This window comes from Sinohyriopsis cumingii, chromosome 3, assembly GCF_028554795.1.
Source record: "Sinohyriopsis cumingii isolate HCF-2022 chromosome 3, ASM2855479v2, whole genome shotgun sequence".
NCBI classification, from domain to species: Eukaryota; Metazoa; Mollusca; class Bivalvia; order Unionida; family Unionidae; genus Sinohyriopsis; species Sinohyriopsis cumingii.
Genome location: NC_142963.1, coordinates 3,002,015 through 3,021,314, shown reverse-complemented (window position 1 = coordinate 3,021,314; position 19,300 = coordinate 3,002,015). Strand labels below are relative to the sequence as shown.

Sequence of the window (19,300 nt, the reverse complement as noted above, 5' to 3'; positions counted from 1 at the left end):
CAAATTCTTGTAAATATCACAACTCTGTGTCTCATTGTATTATTCGATGTATAAATCACCCTATTCTGCATTAAATATGCATATAAATTTCTTTTTCATACCTAAACATGACCTTTGAACATGGGCTGGTATGGGAAATTTAAGAGAAAATGCTACATTTGAGCAACTTAAAACTAGAAATAAGATCTTGAATTTTGCTATCCATGTATCATTGTTGTCGTTTTCCCTGTTGCTCAGAGGCTGCCTATGTTTCACTGTGTGTGAGCAATTAAACCCGCATTTCTAGAATGCGCTATATTATTTCCTTCATTATATTAAAAAAATTCTGGGAATAATAAAAATTCAGATATTTTAAAAACAATATTATCCATTGATTTCTCTCTTTCTTCATTCTTTCTAAATTGCCTTGGAACACGAGTTTTCTAAGAGGTGCTGAAGGGGGCATTTGGAACTATCTGTAAACAAAGACTACGTGGAGTAAACATTAAATGGAATTGTATTTTTACATTGCCAATTTTTTGAAAAAGCATGCTTTAAATAATAGGATAGGTACATATATATCATTTGTTTTGTACATAAATAATGGGTTTTTCTTTATTTCCATCAGGATACCATTTGCTACATTTAATTCACTCACTAATACAGTGTAATTCCGTACATGTAATCTTTAAATGAATCTGTCGATTTCCAAATGGAAAAAACAGTTAAACCAGCATATTTTTTCATTATATTTTGTTAACTGGGTCTTTCTTCATATAGTGACAATATTAATTTTTTTAAATTAAAGCATTAAATGGTCAAACAACAAAGGATCATCAGTAGTTATATAAATCTGCTTGAAAGAAATGTGTCATCTGCATAATATACAGACTGAACAACGCAAGCTTCATTAATTCAAATTGTATAGCATTATTATGCCAAATTGTCACACTAAGTTCGAATCCCCAAAGTTTCTTTTCTTTTTCTTCTTTTTTTCTTCTTTCCTTTTAAGAATTAATATCCATAATATCAACAGCTGTCAATTTACATGTTTGAAATAAAATTAGTAACTGCTCAGTTTTCAAAACCAACAAAAAATAATGCGCAATTTGAAATCATTTTATTTTTATGTTGTGCAAGGTAACATTTTTTATCAATATGTTATTCATCTAAAATGGAACTATACAAAGGTGGCCAATCATGTCTGATTCAGAAGATAATGGTAACGACACCATTGTTGTGAAGTGGTTATTATTCCATAATTAGATAGTTTAACTTTCATACAAGTTTATTTATATTCATTTTTTTCATACCTAACTCTTTTCACATTTTCCGGTGCACTCGTCCTCATGGAGAACAATTGGTTAGACTAACATAAAAAATTTAAACTTCCTTACTACATCAGCGATGTTTTTAACAATTACTGAAATTATAAACTATTTCCAAACAGTGGGAACCATGCCCACAGTCATGATTCAAGCCAATAAAACTGAATTGATTTATGATTTTTTTAATTGAAAATGTTATTTGCATTACTTCTATGCCAAAAACCAGCAATTATATGAGCCTCAATCATTTGTAAATCATTTTATTTTTATGTTCCTAAAGTGTAATATTTGTATGGGTATGGTATTCTTCTTAAAGGAAACTATAGGAGAGTGGCCAAATATCTTTGCATCAGAAAATGATTGTGGTGGAACCATTGTTGTGAAGCATTTGTGATTCCAAAGTTATATAGTATAATTTTTTATGCCAAATTTTTTAAGAATTTGTGTTTTATTATGTCTTCCTAATTACTCCTCCAAATCAAGAAAAACTGGTTTTGGACTGAAACAAATTTTTACTTGCCTACTAAATCAATGATTTCTCTAGCAGTTACTGAAATTATAGATTAACATTTTGTTTCCAGATAGTGGGAAACATGTCCCAAGGTCAGGATGGAAGCTATAGTAACTGAATTGATTTATGGTTTGTTAATTGAAAAGGATAAGGATATTATTCCTACCCCCTAAGCAGCAAAAATAAAAATAAACAAAACAAGTTTGTTCAGTCTATTTCATATATGAATACTGCATATTAATTACAATAGCATATTTTCTTTATTTCATTAAATGATAACCTCATAACGATACACTTACTGATTATAAGAACAGAAAACCATAAATATAATAAATTTGCAGATGAAAATCTTTTATTCAAAGGACATCCTGCTTGAATATAAGTACCACTACTATAAATAAAGCTACTACTATTAAAAATACTAATACTACTAATAATAATAATGGCATTAATAATAATACTAAAAGAATGTCCATCTACCTATTTTTCTAGTGGAAACAAACATGGGTGGGGTGGGGGTGGGCGAGTTGGCACTAACCATGAAACATATCAAGCATGCAATATAATAAGAGAAAACCTATTCTGAAATGAAAAAGTTTGGGATGTAACATGGCATAATGGATGACAAGAAATTATGAAAATTAATACATAATAAGCCGAGTTGTGTTAATAAAATTTGTTTCTGGCTCCATCTATACAAGAACTCATTATATGGAATTCTCAGGCTCTGTGTATCATTATAGACTAAATATGACTGCCAAAGTTAATACTTGCAAATGTATGAAAACCACCCAACAAATGAGACTTCATGTCTGATATGACAATTTGGTGAATTTCTAAAACACTTTAAATGATGCCATAAAAGGCCCACAATCAATTCAACTTCCAATTCCATCGACATAAAGATCTCACAGACATTGTGTTTTATGTAAAAGACCACATGGGCATCAAAATCATCTTGTTAATGTCCCAATGCATTCCATAACTCAGTCTTTTGCAGATTGTAGTATTTTTATAAAGTCAGATAGTAGATGTTGCAAATTCTATTTGGAAATCTACTACTTCACTAATGAATCCCTGCGATCTGCTCACTGCAACAAAAGAGTTTGGAAACTTTTCAAGAACAGATATTTAATCACTTTTACAAAATGTGCCTGAGCTAATTAAAACAAAGTCATATCTTAACTTTGATGTTCCTTCTTCCTTATTCGATGATGGCTATTGCAACCTTTTTTGGCTTGAAAATGAATCGATTCCTGTAACGGAATAAGGTTTAAATCCTTGTTCAAGAGAACAACTTGCTGAATAAGCACAAATTTTACTTCAAGATGGATGCATCCACTTGGAAACTGAATGAATTCCCCCAGGATATCAGTTGATTACCTACGTGACATCACTTTGGGCATTTATCAAGACAAACAGGCTCCATAGTATACAAATGAGCATCTCACAGAGGAGGGACACTAAGATGTTATGGCATGCATGGATTTTCCAGGTCTGTTACATGTAAAAATCCAGTCTCGCCACTCCAAAAATAAAATCCATTTGCTTTGGATCCAATACAAGCCAAAATATTCCATGGACTCCATCGAAGGATGGTATTGTATCTGCATGGTTGGTGCTCAGGTTGTTGGGTGTTGTGCCCATGTATCTAGTTTCCTATGGCTTATAGGCTGAAAAAGATGGGTAAATGATGAGTTGACAAAGAATGCATCACTAACTAGTCATCTTAAGGATGCATCATCGTTTCCAGAATGTGAATATGACAATGGGAAATCAAATGAGTTCTTTTTCTACACTGTGACCAATACTTTCGTCAGTAGTCATCTGGCTCCTTTTATGTTTTTATGACAAATGAAAATTTTTTATAATTTGAATTGTCATCCATATCATGATGTTTCCATTATTATGGCATCTTATTTGTGTGATATTGATGAAGAGAGAATGATAATACATAACAATTGCCAGATTAAGACCTTCCAGGGCCCTTATCACCGAAAATATTATAGTATTCCACCCCCACTAGTAAATGTGAAATTCAACAAAAGAAGAATCAGAAGCTAAAAAAATACTAGTGTTGCCACCATTCCAAATCAAATTACTCGTACATGCAGATCAAAATGGTCATATATAATTCATTAAATTTTATCATCAACAAATAATTTTTGTTGGTGCCCCTGTCGGGCTGGTGATCAGTATGATTAATGGGTAATCTGGCAATGTACATCCCACATTCAAATGAATACAAAAGGTATATTTTTAAGACATACTCATTAATAATTTGACTTTTTATGTCCATGTTGGCCTAAATAGTTAATTTTTAATGCTTTTTATTCTCTCTGATGAATGCAGTCATTGCAAGTTCTTTCTGATCACTTAAGTTCAATATTCTATTTTTGTCTATGATGGACCATTTTGGAATAGTTTTAGAAACTAAACTTTATATATAGAGCTTTATAACCCTAAAATAATAAAAATGCATATTGCGAATTTGAAACTGATTAAATAGCTCATGGTAATGCAGTATCTGTGAGAAGTAAATGGAAAAGATTACAACTTTTCATGCCTTTTTTGATAGTGTTTGACACCCTGTAACCATGGCAGTGGACACATGAGCACAAAAGTCATGTCAGAAATAAATGTTAACCACGTCATATGTAAAGTATACATAATATAAGGACATTTGGATAGGGGGCAGAAAATGGTCCTTATTGAATATAGTCCTTTTGCATGATTCAGCACAAGCATATCATTTATGTGCTTCAGTAGGTGAAGGAGGCTACCGTAGTGTTAAAATAATCACATGTTCTAAAAGAGTCTTTGCAAGACGTGCTGTTTCAGCTATCTGAAACTTGGTACAGTGTATAATATTAAAATGCATGTTTGGTACAGGCTGAGTTACATGTGTCTGGCAGCAAAACATTTTCTAGTTTGAAGACTGGACTGTTTGATCTTTATAATATTCTTGAGCTACATTTCTCTGTGTATGTCTTGTATGGTGTTCCTATACTAACTTGGATTTTAGGAACAGTAATAGTTGTAATTCATTTGACTCATTTAGTAGCTCAGCTAATCCCAATTTGAACGTTTCTATATTTAAGTCTTCAAATTTATTGGAACTTACTTGACTTCAGACTTGTAACTGACACAGCTAACATTACAAGAGGAACACTTATGGATCTTAGTAATAAAGAATTGGCTCTTGTTACTTTTTGTTATACAGTAAGTTCTTGATCTGTTATGCTAGATTCTAAATGTTATGTGTTATCTAATAGGAAGAAATACTATATTAATGCTGTAAATTTGTTGGCAACAAAATTGTGCACCCTTTTTGCTCCTTTTTAGTCAGATTGCAATCAATTATGTCATATGGACCATTGATGTCTGATCCATCAAGCATGGCCACATGAGTTCAGGTTTGCATTAGGCCATTTTCTCAGACACTATTGCATTTAGAGTCACCTGACTTATTAAATGTTTTGTGAGGAGTATTAAGGTCACTGTCATCTGTATTTTCTGGTTCTGTTATTTGTGCTTACCTTGACATTCAGCTGAGATTCTCTAGGATAGAGTTTATGTTAGGCTCAGCTTCTCAATTGTTATGGCTTGCAGAGTTTTGTAACATAGGATAAATATGCATCATGAGAAATACTGTTCCTTTCACTCAAACAAAGGTCACTTTGATCTTTATTTCCCACCACATTAACGTAGGTTACTTTTTGTGTTCAGCTTAGTTTTTAAGACAATTTTTTTTCCTCAGTTACATAACTTGGTGTGTAGACCTGTCATGAAAAGTATTAAACCCTTTAGTCACAACTAGGTCAGTGTGACTTGTGTTTCATATTCATTTGACCTGCAGTTACCTTTATGATAGCTCAGTTTCTCAAATACTATTACCTGCAGTCCTGTAACTTAGTTTGCAAATGCATCATGAAGAGTACTGTATCCTTCAGAAAACTAGGTCACACTGACCCATGTTTCATGCTCCAGTGATCTGTATTAATGTTTGCCTATAGCTGGGTTTCTAGACACTATTATGACAGATAACCTAATATATATATCATCATAAGAAGTACTACACTATTTAGGCACAAAGCTTTGCAATCTGGCTATACTGCCATTGGTTATGTTCTTGTTCTCTTTCTTCTGTGGTACATTCTTTGACTAGCATGATTTAGTTAGTATTGTCACATGCTTCTCTTTCTTCTGTGGTACATTCTTTGACTAGCATGATTTAGTTAGTATTGTCACATGCTTCTCTTCCTCTGTGGTACATTCTTTGACTAGCATGATTTAGTTCGTATTGTCACATGCTTCTCTTCCTCTGTGGTACATTCTTTGACTAGCATGATTTAGTTAGTATTGTCACATGCTTCTCTTCTTCTGTGGTACATTCTTTGACTAGCATGATTTAGTTAGTATTGTCACATGCTTCTCTTTCTTCTGTGGTACATTCTTTGACTAGCATGATTTAGTTAGTATTGTCACATGCTTATCTTACTTTAATCCATTATAGATTATTGTTCTTTACCTTCTTTTCAATATTAGTATCTGTTCATTAGGAACAAGTTAGGCAAGTTGAAATTCTTCACATCAGCCTGCCAAACTGTACTCTTGATTTGTATGCTAGCATCTAATCTTTTCTCATTGTAGCCTTGTAGGACAGTTACTTTGTAAACTTCTTTTTTTCTTCTTCACATTTTCTAGAAGTTTCTCTGGTGTACCTGTAAATATTTATTCAGTATCTCTAACTAAAATGATATTCAGAAAATGCACTTCATGCAACTTCAGAATATCCAAGCATTCAGAATTTGTTTTAAGACAAATTTGGAGATGGTAATCCATCAGCATGTTATCCTGTATGGCCTTGACGACTGTAGAAAGTTAATAAACAGCCATATTGCATTTATTCATGCTTTAGTATCTAGAGTACACCATTTAACAATTTTTAAATTGCAATTTTATATTGTTAAAACTGAAATTTTTGCCACCCACATATAGGTTAATATTTGGTTAATGTTAATTTGGTTAAGGTTAATTTGGTTAATGTTAATATTTGATTTTTGAAAATTTTGCCATCAGTCTTCACTTTCTGTGATTTTTTACTTGCAGTTGAAATTGATTATTTTTTTGAGATTATTATCACTTATGTAGACTGCTCCAGTGGACTAGTGGTTAGAGCGTCCGCCTTGGATGCGGAAGATCGTGGGTTTGATCCCCAGCCGAGTCATACCAAAGACTTACAAAAATGGTACTAAGAGCTGCCTTGCTTGGTGCTCATTTTACGAGGTTAGTGTTAGAACTGGTCGGCCTGGTGTCAGGATAATGTGACTGGGTGGGACATCATGCTACATGTCTATGGCTAGACATCATTATAAAATAACATGAAAACTATAAAATGTAATTTCATGAAAATTGATGGGGATTCAAGGAAGATATCTGAATTTGAATCAGAGTAGTTCTTAGCTGGTAAATGTTTTCCAAAATATATAAATATAATAATACATCTGCAAATCACTAGGGCAGGAGAATTGCGGCCTGCTAGAAAATCAGTATCCCATGTTTTTATACAGTACTGCATGTAATTCTTTTCTGGGGGCTGAGAAAAGGCAGTTAACTTGGGCAGGTTTAAATCTATGGATGTCATTCTAATTTCCGTATGATTATGTTTTTAAGGACAGAGATAAAAAGAAATTCAGGTTCTGATCAATAAAATAGGGTGAAACTTGTTAAAAATCAGTGCTTAATTACCTCATTCCATAGTTATTTTACATAAGTTACATAACCATTCATCATATTTCCTATTGTACTATGTCAGTAAGTGTTGATAATTCTTTGCATAAAGTTATCAAACCTGAAAGGTTCACAGTGGATTGACCAGGCATCTCTTTTACAAAACTTCTAATGTTTTAATTTGTAATTGACTAAAAACTTCATCCTTTCACAAAATTTTAAATATGGTATAATCAGAAGCTGATTTCATTATGTTGCAGCTTTGAATAACCACCTTTTTTATATGCCTGCCATAAAGGAATAGTATAAGAAGTTATGATATTTTCCATTTGTCTGTTAGTAATTTTATTTCTGCAGAATAACTTGAGGACCACTCTGGTGGCCTAGTGGTTAGAGCATCCACCTCGGATGTGGGAGGTCATGGGTTCGTTCCCTGGCCAAGTCATACCAGAGACTTACAAAAATGGTACTAACAGCTGCCTCACTTTGTGCTCACCATTAAAAGGTTAGTGTTAGGACTGGTTGGCCTGGTATCGGGATAATGTGACTGGATGGGACATCATGCTATATGTCTGTGACATGATGCCTCAGTGCTAGTCATCACTATAAACTGCCACAATGCAGACATCGTAGCGATATGACTGAAAAATTGTTAAAGCTACATTAAAAATCAAAATCACACACAAACAAAAACTTGAGTTCTCCATTAGCAAACATTGTGGATGGCTTGTACTTAGGGGTAAAGGAAAAGCCTATCAGTTTTGGAGTCAAAAGATCAAAGGTCACAGTAAATGAAAGAAGAAGAATGATTTCCATACAATAGAATTAGTTGTACATCACATATCTAGACCAACTCTGCAGATGACTTGCACATGGTGTAAGTGTGTGTGTGTGTGTGTGTGTGTGTGTGTGTGTGTGTGTGTGTGTGATTTAGCTTTTTAATGTAACTTTAACAATTTTTCAGTCCTAACCTCTTAATGCTGAGGCAGCCTGTATCATTGTCGTGTCTTTGGTATGGTTCGGCTGAGGTTCAAACCCATGACCTCCCTCATCCAAGGCAGATGCTCTAATCACTAGGCCATTGGAGCGGTCCACATAGAGTAAGAAAGAGGGTTGTTGATTTGGGGATTATGAAGTCAATGACTAAGGTCTTGGAAAGAAGAAATGTTTTCATCACAACACTCTTAGTTCTAAATCATGTTCTTGGACCAGATTTTATACATGGTCTGTACAAGGATTAAGGAAGAAACTTATTGGTTTTGGGGTCAAAAGAACCAAAGTCATGATCACTGTGATTGATAGAAATAAATGGTTTCTTCTTTAAATATGTTACCCAATCATAATACCATAGGAGAACTACTACTACCACATATATCCAACCCTCTCAGATACTACTTTTAGCTAAAGGGAGCTAAAAGTTGTGTGCCCAACCTATGTGGCGGTCAGGCAGAGAGATCTACCCTTAGGTATAAGGCTTGGTGCAGAATCTAAGAACATGTCTGTTACTACTACATCAAAAGGCACTCTCAAAGGATGTAACTGGGGGGAGGCAGGGAGGGTATATGTGTATTATGATTAGGTAAGTATTCTCGAAGAAATATATTTTACTAGGAAAAATTGGTTTCTTCTTTAAATCTTTACCCAATCATAATATGTTAGGAGAATAGGTAAGAGGTGGAGGGAGGTACATCCCATTACCCCAGAGATCCCTCAGGGTATGCAAGACTGCTTCTAGGTAACCCAACTTGAGGGGACTTCGTCTATTGGGCACAGCTTCAAATAAAGAAAAATTTCCTCTCACAAATCCAAATTGTAAAACCGTGTCTTAAGAAGCTGTCAATTGACCAGTAAAGGGGACCTGTTGAGCTGCGAATATATGTCATACCAGATTGAACTGGGCATTTTCGGATGACAGATCTCAGACATAAAAGCGAGAGAATGTGGATTCTGATCTCCATCCCACAGCTGAAATGCATAATAAATTCGTTTGAACTGGGGTTATTTCTCTATTTCCTAGCGAATAACCCACTTAATCCAGGATGAGATAGTCTGTTTTGATATATCTTCCAGTCCTTGTTTGAGAAGTAAAAAGAGGCATGATCTCCCTTGACACAAAGGCTCTATAAGGTACCACTTGAGAGCCCAAACTTGGTCTTGTAGATGGTCTTCATCTGATTTGTCCAGACTAGAGAAAGGTTTCATGATGAACGTCTGGTAATCCTTGGAAGGAAGCTGGTTCTTTACAATGAAAGAGAATGCCATCTTGAATAAGACTGACCTGTCTTGTTGGAACCGCATCTAATTTGGGTCTGTTGATAGGGCATGTATTTAGCTAATTCTGCCTGCTTTTGGCTCAAGGGTCATGAAATTTTCATGTGGATCAGTTTTGGTGAATGCAGCACTCTTGCAAAAAGGTTGCATATTTACTTGTATTTCATACTTTCTTGACTTTTATGGGTTCAGTTAAGTTTTCAAGGTGGTGTGGTCAAGGCATTCGTTTTTCATGAAAACATTTACCATGTATACTGAGTTATAAGTTGGATCTAACTGCACAAACCCAGATCCACTGTGACATAATGTTCCAGTAGATCTTGGTCCATGCAGTTTGTTAGGAGTAATAAGTAGAACAAGCAACATTAACCTTGATCTGCTGGTGATTATGTGATGGTAGATCAGGGTCTATGTTGTTTGCAATTGGCTCTACTTGCAAGCAAGCATATATGGCATGTTAATTTTTCCCACATTTTCCAAAGCCAGTAGTGTCAAGATAAAGGAAAAGTTTTTCAGTGTGAGTTATGTTTTTTTTCTTCAGTTTTGAATGACAATAAATATAAATGCCTGAAATTAGAGGGAAAAATTTACCCCAGATAAGTTTTATCCTATATCAGTAACTTAAATTTGTTTCAGTTTCAACCTTTCTGATTAGGTTTTAGTATCCTGGAGAGTCAATCACTAATTCTCATAACCATAACACGCCCTCACTTTAGTGCCATTCTTTGTAACATGAGTTTCCTGTTATGATAATGAGGCAGATATGGTCATTCATTACAAGCCAGTCTCACTATAAGGTGGTATACTCAACAACTCCCATGAATAATGAGGGAGTTATGTGCATTTTTTATCCTTTAGACTTACCAAGCTACAAGTGAGATTTTAGTATTGTCCTCGATCTGTTGTTCATTGCCCATTTTTAAATTCAGTTTCTTTTTATAGTAATGCTGTAATATTTAGACCAGATGAAAAAATGTGGTCCTTGTTATATTGGAAAAGAAATTGGGGTAGGTAGGTTGGTACAGATGGGGGGAACGGGGCTTTTTTTGTGTTCAGACGGATTCAAATGAACCACGAACTAGAACATTAGTGTGATTCACTTCCTGAATTTAATTTCAATCCTAGTTGCATCCCTTTGTTAATTTTTTCTTCAGAATTTCTTTTCTTTTTCCTAATTATTTTTTCCAAAAGAAATTGTGGGGTAGAAGGTAAAAATAGGGTCAGGTAACCAGAACTACACTTATCTTTTTATTTGGCATTAAGGTAAAAATGAGTACGTGGTACACAATAACTGAAATTATGCTGTTCAATTGGAATGATTTGAAACTTACTTCTCCCAGTCTGCACATTGAATTACCTCTAAATGCTATTTATGTGTAACCCATTGACAGTAGTGTGTATGCATTACCTTGTTCAACTTGTCATTGTTTCTCTGTCTGTCCTGACCCTCTTATTATGACAGGATTCAGGTTTTAAGAAAGGTTTTTTTGTAATATATATATATAACAAACTGATATACAATTAAGGTAAAACATCCTTGGGGACTGACCATTTATTGACCACCATGATATTGTTTTATGCTGCTACATACTTGTGATATAAACAGTTCCATAATATGAAACATTATGTATTGTCAGGACATGAGCATAGGATGTTTTTGTAGGATCTACTAAAGTCTTTTTTGTCAGTGACCCTAAAAAATATATTTTTCTAAGCTTATTGACCCTATTTTTGCATGTTTATAAGTTTTGGCACCCTCAAAAATAACAATCCTGGTGACCCTCCGCTACCCTCTAGAATGTACTTGCAACCCTGATTTGGGTCACAACATGGGGGTTCGGAACCACTGATCTACTATGACTCTAAGAAAATGCATTGGCTTGTAAACTTGAGTAATCAGAACCACTATGGCCCTATGGCTTGCTATTTGTCTGTACATCAGACATATGGTTTTCTATAAGATAACTCTACTGGGACATTGCATATGAACCGGATTAGTTACAATGCAGCTATATATCAATGAGACCTTTGAAAAATTCAATATCCAGTCATCTGTGGCATCATTTGGAAGAAGTATGGCCCACCCTCCTAACTTTAGCTTTGCAACTCTACCAAGGATTGTTAGCCCTCACCAAAACAAAGCACAAGTTAGATTGCTTTTGAAACTTACCCCCAAAACTGGTGAAGATATGAAACTTGTGTATTAGACTCATGGTCCAAATGTGCATTTTGCTAATCACAATTCTTTAGTTTCAGTATTTTAATGTTTTGGACCATTTTTCTGTCCATCCGTATATCCATGATCTGCACATTCATTTCCAGGGCAAATATTGAATTCCATTTGAAATCTCTGAAATTTGATGCACCTATTAGGCTAGTAGCATAGATGTGCCTTCTGCTATTCACATTTTTCTTTTGGAATATTTTTAACATTTTTATCAACTGTCCATCATTCACACTTTTGTTTACTGTGCACAACTCAAAAGGTGTTGAAGATATTGCTTTGAAACTTGATGCACCCATCACCAATATGAGTGTAATCAGTGTTTTTTTTATATCCAACTCAGTGGGTTTTTCCCCAGAACTAAATATGCTGAGCTGAATAATCTGGGTGAATGTTGGTAATAAGACAGTCATCATACATGAACACACTCATTGGTTTGTATTGGTTTGGAGGGAGTGCAGTTTATGGTAAACATGGTGGTATAAACATCATAATTTATATGTCATGTGATAAAAGAATTAATTGTTAAATGCATTTATAGATGTTGACAGCTGGAGTCTTCTCATACCATCACTATTGTATGAAGCTTTAGTGAAGGTATTGGATTGCAATCTCAGCTGAGCCAAATACCATATCATAATTTTGTCAGCTACATGTATTTCCTAAATAGCTAAGAAACTTGCAGCAAAAATAGTATGTCATCCATGGTACCAATTTATTACACATTCATCTTAACACATTTTGCAATGATGGTATGTCAGCTAAATTCAGTCTGACCATAAAGAACACCTTTGGGCTTACACAAATGTGCTCCTTTAGGAATGAATGTCCTGTATATAAAGGTTATAGAAGACCATAACTAGCATGAATATTGTACTAATGAACTGGTACACTTTATATGAAGGCATCAGCTGCCTCAGGTTGACTGGTTTTTTAACTTTTTACTTTAAAGTGATGATAGATTTTAATACCCCAACTGGTGTGTGATATTATTCATCAATGATGAAATTGTCAGATGCATCAGCATCAGTTTCTCAAAGTTAATTATTTTATTTTTCTCTCTCATTTCAGGATGATACATCTGGAGACTACAGACGTTCACTACTTGCTTTGGTTACCGGACGCTACCAATACTAAATTAATACTTGTTGCAATAGCATGTTCATCTTTGTTTAGATTTTTCTTGTTATTTAGATTATTGTTTTGCTTCCTTACCAGATGTTGATAATATTTTGCTTTAAAGTTTCTGTGGATATCACATCCTGCATTGTGACATAGCCCTGGTCTTGCTAAGAATTTATACAAGACTGGCACTTATTCAGAAGCCTAACAGAGGCTGGCTTCAAATTCAGGATTACATTTGCCTTTGGCCTTGTTTCATACCTGGCTAATGGATTATTGTAAAACACTCCCATATGGACTTGAATTGCAAGAGAAAGTTCCCATTCAGATGTACATTTTGGTCTATTTTTGGGGGAATATTATAAAAACAAAACAGTAGTCACATAATCCACCTCATATCATACATGTATCGCAAAAATCACTTTGAAGTATTTGCCTGCATCTATGCCAGAATTGGAGTAAAATGTTGCTCTGGTGTTAGTTAAATTTTATCTAAAATTGTTCAGATTTTTTAATGTAGATTTTCTTTTAAAAAAATTAAATCAAAATAAACTGCACATGTAGTATATGCATTCTCCCAAAATAATTATTTAAAAAAAACTAGCAACGTTTAACTGTCACAGTTAAAGCCATTGTAATTTTTGTAATTAGTTTTACTGTATTGTATACAATAAACCATTGTTCAGTATACACTGTAAATTATGTTAATATGGGTACTGTACATGTATGAGTGTGTGCTTTATTTTGCAGTTGAAGTCCTCAGTACTGTTTTTAAAAATGTTCTTTAAATTCAAGCCATAGAATACTATTTGTTATTAGTGAAAGTAGTATTTTTTCCTTCATGACATTTTATGAGTGCACAAATGTGTATCTTCTATTTAATCTTACGTATTATGTGGTTCATATATATATATATATATATTTAGAATATCTAAGTTATAAATGTTGTTCTCTATAGTGTGTTTGTTTTGTACTTCTTTTATGGATTGTTGACCCTTAGTTTCTTTTCTTGACCCTCCAATGCTACTGTACCTTACTTTAATATTTTTAAAAAAAATTATTGACTATGAAAAAATATGCACTGTTTTGGTTGATACACAAATGTGACATGTTATACAATTTATCATGTTAAATTGCTTGTCAGTAATCGGCTTTATCAAAGAAGCTAGATTGATAACTTCCTTTGTTGAAACATATTATACCAGTCATGTAGGTGATGCACAATTTATGTGCTTTTATCTTAATGTCATTTATAATGATGAAATAACATTCAAATTGTTCTTTGATTTACACCAATTTCAATTGATGCCATAACCTCAGGAATGCATCTTAGCGTTATGTCTTGTTGGTCCAGAACAGAAATGATACTAATCTGACTTCCAGTCTAGCCATCATGGTGGCCATCTTGAAAAATCTTGTCATGGATTCTCTTAAACGTAAAGTCATTTTGACAAAGTTTTCATCAGAAGAGTTCTTATGGAACCTAGTTTACCTAAAATGAAAATGATGCGTACTGACCCTCATTATGGTCACCACAGAGGCCAGCTTGTAAATATTATCTCTACTTGCCCAAATGCATGGCTGTCAACATGGGTTTTCCACGAATAGACTTCTTATGATACCTAGCTGGTTTAGAATGAAAACTGTTCCAGTAGTACATCAAGAACGGCTGCCATGATGGCAGTCTTGAAAATTGTGTTGTCAATGCACCCATGAATGGATGGTTATATGGACATAAGGTTTTCACCAAAAGACTTTTAATGATGTGTGCTTGGTCCTAAGTGAAAATGGTGTAAATCTGACATCCAGGATGTCCAGGTAATTTGAAAATCCTGTTATCATTGAAGAATATTAGAGATGGTTTCAACACTCAGCACTTAAAAGGAAGAAATGGTCTTATCTTGAATTCCTAGAAATTCTTTTCACCCAGTGACATCTCAGTCACTTTCAGGGATTCTTGTTTGACCTGGATTATGTTGTATGAATGTTTTCTTCTGTTGTTTGGATAACCTCACAATCTGTTATGAACAAGGTTTTGATAAATGAAGTTCTATTTTTTTATATCTATAGTGCCTTTTACTTGTTTTCAGTGCAGACCTGGACTTAACACTGTATGGCAAGTTGTGCCTTCATGATCATTTCATATCAAAGCCATGGTAAATTTTGTTGACCGTCTCATGGAATCAGCTTTAAAATAAATTAAATACAGTGCATCATAACAGTAACTTTGATTAAGAATACTAGTATTGTATATACATCAAAACAAACCTGGTTATATAAAACCTCATGCAATATTCCATATTACTGTGCTTTCTTGTAGATAAAATCAAAGGGATTTATTGCATTGTTTAGTGGGAACCTTGATTTTACTTCATATAAGCTTGCAGTGGCCATGTAAAACAACCTGAGTATGTATAGGTTGATAAATGTTGCATGGCTGTTTCGCATGGTTAGCCCGGGTTAAATGAAATACAAATCTATATTTCTGAAGAGATCCCTGTAGATAGAATATATCGTATGGTTTACATGTACAGTAAAACCCCATTAATCTTGACACAGATGCTCAGTCATAGTGAAACCCCATGAATCTAGACAAAGATATTCACTTGTGGCAAAACTCCATTAATCTTGACAAAGATATTTACTCCATTGATCTAGAAAACACATATTCATTTGTAATGAAACCACATTAATCTATACACCGATATTAATTTATTATGAAACCCCCATGAATCTAGACAAAGATATTCACTTGTGGCAAAACTCCATTAATCTAGACAATGGTATACACTTGTGGCAAAATTCCATTAATCTTGACAAAGATATTTACTTGTAATGGAACTCCATTGATCTAGACATGGATATTCATTTCTAATGAAACTCCATTAATTGAGACAAAGATATTCATTGGTGGCAAAACTCCATTTTTTAATCTAGACAAAGATATACACTTGTGGCAAAACTCTATTCATCTAGACAAAGATATACACTTGTGGCAAAACTCCATTCATCTCGACAAAGATATACACTTGTGGCAAAACTCCATTCATCTAGACAAAGATATACACTTGTGGCAAAACTCCATTCATCTAGACAAAGATATACACTTGTGGCAAAACTCCATTCATCTAGACAAAGATATACACTTGTGGCAAAACTCCATTCATCTTGACAAAGATATACACTTGTGGCAAAACTCCATTCATCTAGACAAAGATATACACTTGTGGCAAAACTCCATTCATCTAGACAAAGATATACACTTGTGGCAAAACTCCATTCATCTAGACAAAGATATACACTTGTGGCAAAACTCCATTCATCTTGACAAAGATATACACTTGTGGCAAAACTCCATTAGTCTAGACAAAGATATTCACTTGTGGCAAAACTCCATTAATCTTGACAAAGATATTTACTCCATTGATCTAGACAAGCATATTCATTTGTAATAAAATCACATTAATATAGACACCGATATTGGTAAAACTCCATTAAATGCGACAAAGATATTCATTTGTGGCAACCATTGATCTAGACATGGATATTCATTTGTAATGAAACCCCATGAAACTCGACAAAGATATTCACTTGTGGCAAGACTCCATTAATTGAGACAGATATATTCATTTGTGTGAAACATTAATTAATATAGACAAAGATATACACTTGTGGTAAAACTCCATTCATCTGGACAAAGATATACACTTGTGGCAAAACTCCATTAATCTTGACAAAAATATTTACTCCATTGATCTAGACATGCAAATTTATTTGTAATGAAACCACATTAATCTAGACACTGATATTAATTTGTAATGAAACATCATGAATCTAGACAAAGATATTCACTTGTGGCAAACATTAATTAATGTAGAAAAAGATATACACTTGTGGCAAAACTCCATTCATTTAGACAAAGATATTCACTTGTAGTGAAACTCCATTAATCTAGACACATATATTCATTTGTGGCAAGCATCAATTAATCTAGACAAAGATATTGACCTGTGGCAAAGCTCCATTAATCTTGACAAAGATATTTACTTGTAGTGAAACTCCATTCATCTCAGCACTGATATTCAGCAACACACAATGTTTTAATATGAATAATACTAAGCACTTTCCTCTAAATTTTTCTCTTGAGTGTATATAAGTAAATTTATATCTGTTTCTCCACCAAGGAAAAGTGGTATTTCATTGCTGTCTTTTTCACTTGTAAGCAAGATATCTATAAAAAAAAAAAACTACTAAGGTGAACACAACCAATTTGATCAGTAGGTAAAAAGGTAGCATTGTGTTTAGTAAGGTTGATTGACATAGGGACCATCTGCATATATCAACGACTTGTATATTAAGGCCAACTATATTAGATTCTATAGATTAATTACTGTAAATATGTTGACCTGTACTTGGAGACTCCCATTAATAATGATTGCTTGTAGTTAGTTATCTAGGTGGTTTGATACATATGTACATGCCGAGTTGAATTTGGATCAACTACGCAGATCATCTGTTAGATGAAATAAATGGTTTTAAGAATGCATATAATTAAAGTTGTTAATGAATAGTATTTTATTCATTTGCTTTTTTTAAGTTTCTTTGATCTAATATAGCCAAGTCCTCATTTTATATTTTGTGTTTCTGTTTTTGTGGAGTATTTTTTATCTGTCCAGTGTATTGATCTTTTATGTTTTATGATTTTTCCTGTGACAGTCATGTTTTCTTGTAAATATGTTTATGCAGGTGTCCTTAATTATTATTTTTAAAGCCATTTATTTCTTACCTCATAGGATATGTTTATATCTTAAAAAGATGTTGTCTGTTTGGCTTTCCTTGCTAACACAGTCATTTCCACTATCTTAAAATGTATCATTTTTATGTCAACATATCTTGGATACAGTATAGCTCAGACTTTGACAGTGTGATAATATTTGTTTAAAATAAATGGCATATAAAAGGTGTCAACATGCATTCTCATTGAATATTTGCTCATTTATTGCAAGTTTCAACTGTTGTGTTATATCTCATTCAGTAAATATGAAATTATTACATGGGTTGAATGATATGCCATGTGCAGCATGGAGCAGGTTGTCTATCTCATTCAGTAAATATGAAATTATTACATGGATTGAATGATATGCCATGTGCAGCATGGAGCAGGTTGTCTATGATATTTTAAAAAGGTTTGATACATTTCTTTTGGGATTTGTAGAATTTGGAGATTCCATATTCAGTATGTCATAGATCTGCACAGATTTTGCCTATCTCGATGACATTGTTCTGTGCAATTTTATGGTGAAATGTCACATTTCTACACAGACTCGGCGTGTGTCAATGATATTGTTCTGTGGTGCTTGGTGATTTTTCACACTTTGCTGTACAATGGTACTTGGTGATATACCATATGTATTGATGCAAGTCAATAAAAACATGTGATAAAAAGGATCACTCACCTGTTATCAGCAATTCATAAGCTTGTCTTCATTTTGAGTAACAATAATATACTATCAGATTAGCTGAAGTACTAAAACTAAACTTTGCTTCCCAATAGTTTTGTTTCAAGTATTAGTTTTGTGTTTTACCTGTAAGTCATCCCTTAGCCTTAGAATTGCACTCATTACCTGTTCATTAGCAAGTTTTGTTATTTTTGCTCTAAATCCTTTCAAACTTTTCCTGTGAGAAAAATTTGCATTTTTTGTCATAATAAAATGTAGTCCTTTATTATGTAGAAATGAATTGTGTTTTTTGATATGCATGTGTAGTAGAACTTTGCAGTTATCATAAATGTAACTATCTATACAAATTTATGTGCATTTATTGTTTTGTTCACCTTTAGTTTTACATTAAAATGTATAGTTAGCTCATATCTGTTGAAGTACATATATTTTCTTTTTCCTACAACATTATTATCTTGAGGTTGGTTAATTTAGTTTAATATAATAATTAAAATTATCAGACCAAATTTTTTTCCTTGTTATTGATTAGTACGGTCCTCTCTGGTGAAACTTTGGTTAGATGACTTTTCCTTTTCTCTGTCAATTGCATTATGCAATCACATTAACATTAGTAATTTCTCTCTGCAACCTCTAAATCTACTTGTACTAAATACGCAGAAACATCGTCCCCTAG

General features: G+C 33.5%; 1 protein-coding gene across 4 annotated transcripts in view; it reads left to right on the top strand.

Annotated features, from left to right (window-relative positions):
• LOC149802354 (annexin A4-like) overlaps positions 1–19,133 on the top strand; it is a 74,016-nt gene extending 54,883 nt beyond the window's left edge. For 3 of the 4 annotated variants that reach the window (XM_089951578.1, XM_089951579.1, XM_089951580.1), the window contains one exon: positions 13,118–19,133. In XM_089951578.1, the coding sequence (XP_089807704.1) occupies positions 13,118–13,183 (66 nt within the window). In that variant the 3' untranslated portion in view covers positions 13,184–19,133. The remainder of the gene's footprint in view (positions 1–13,117) is intronic. The other variant, XR_016420028.1, reaches the window with a different exon arrangement.
• Positions 19,134–19,300: the final 167 nt, after the last annotated feature.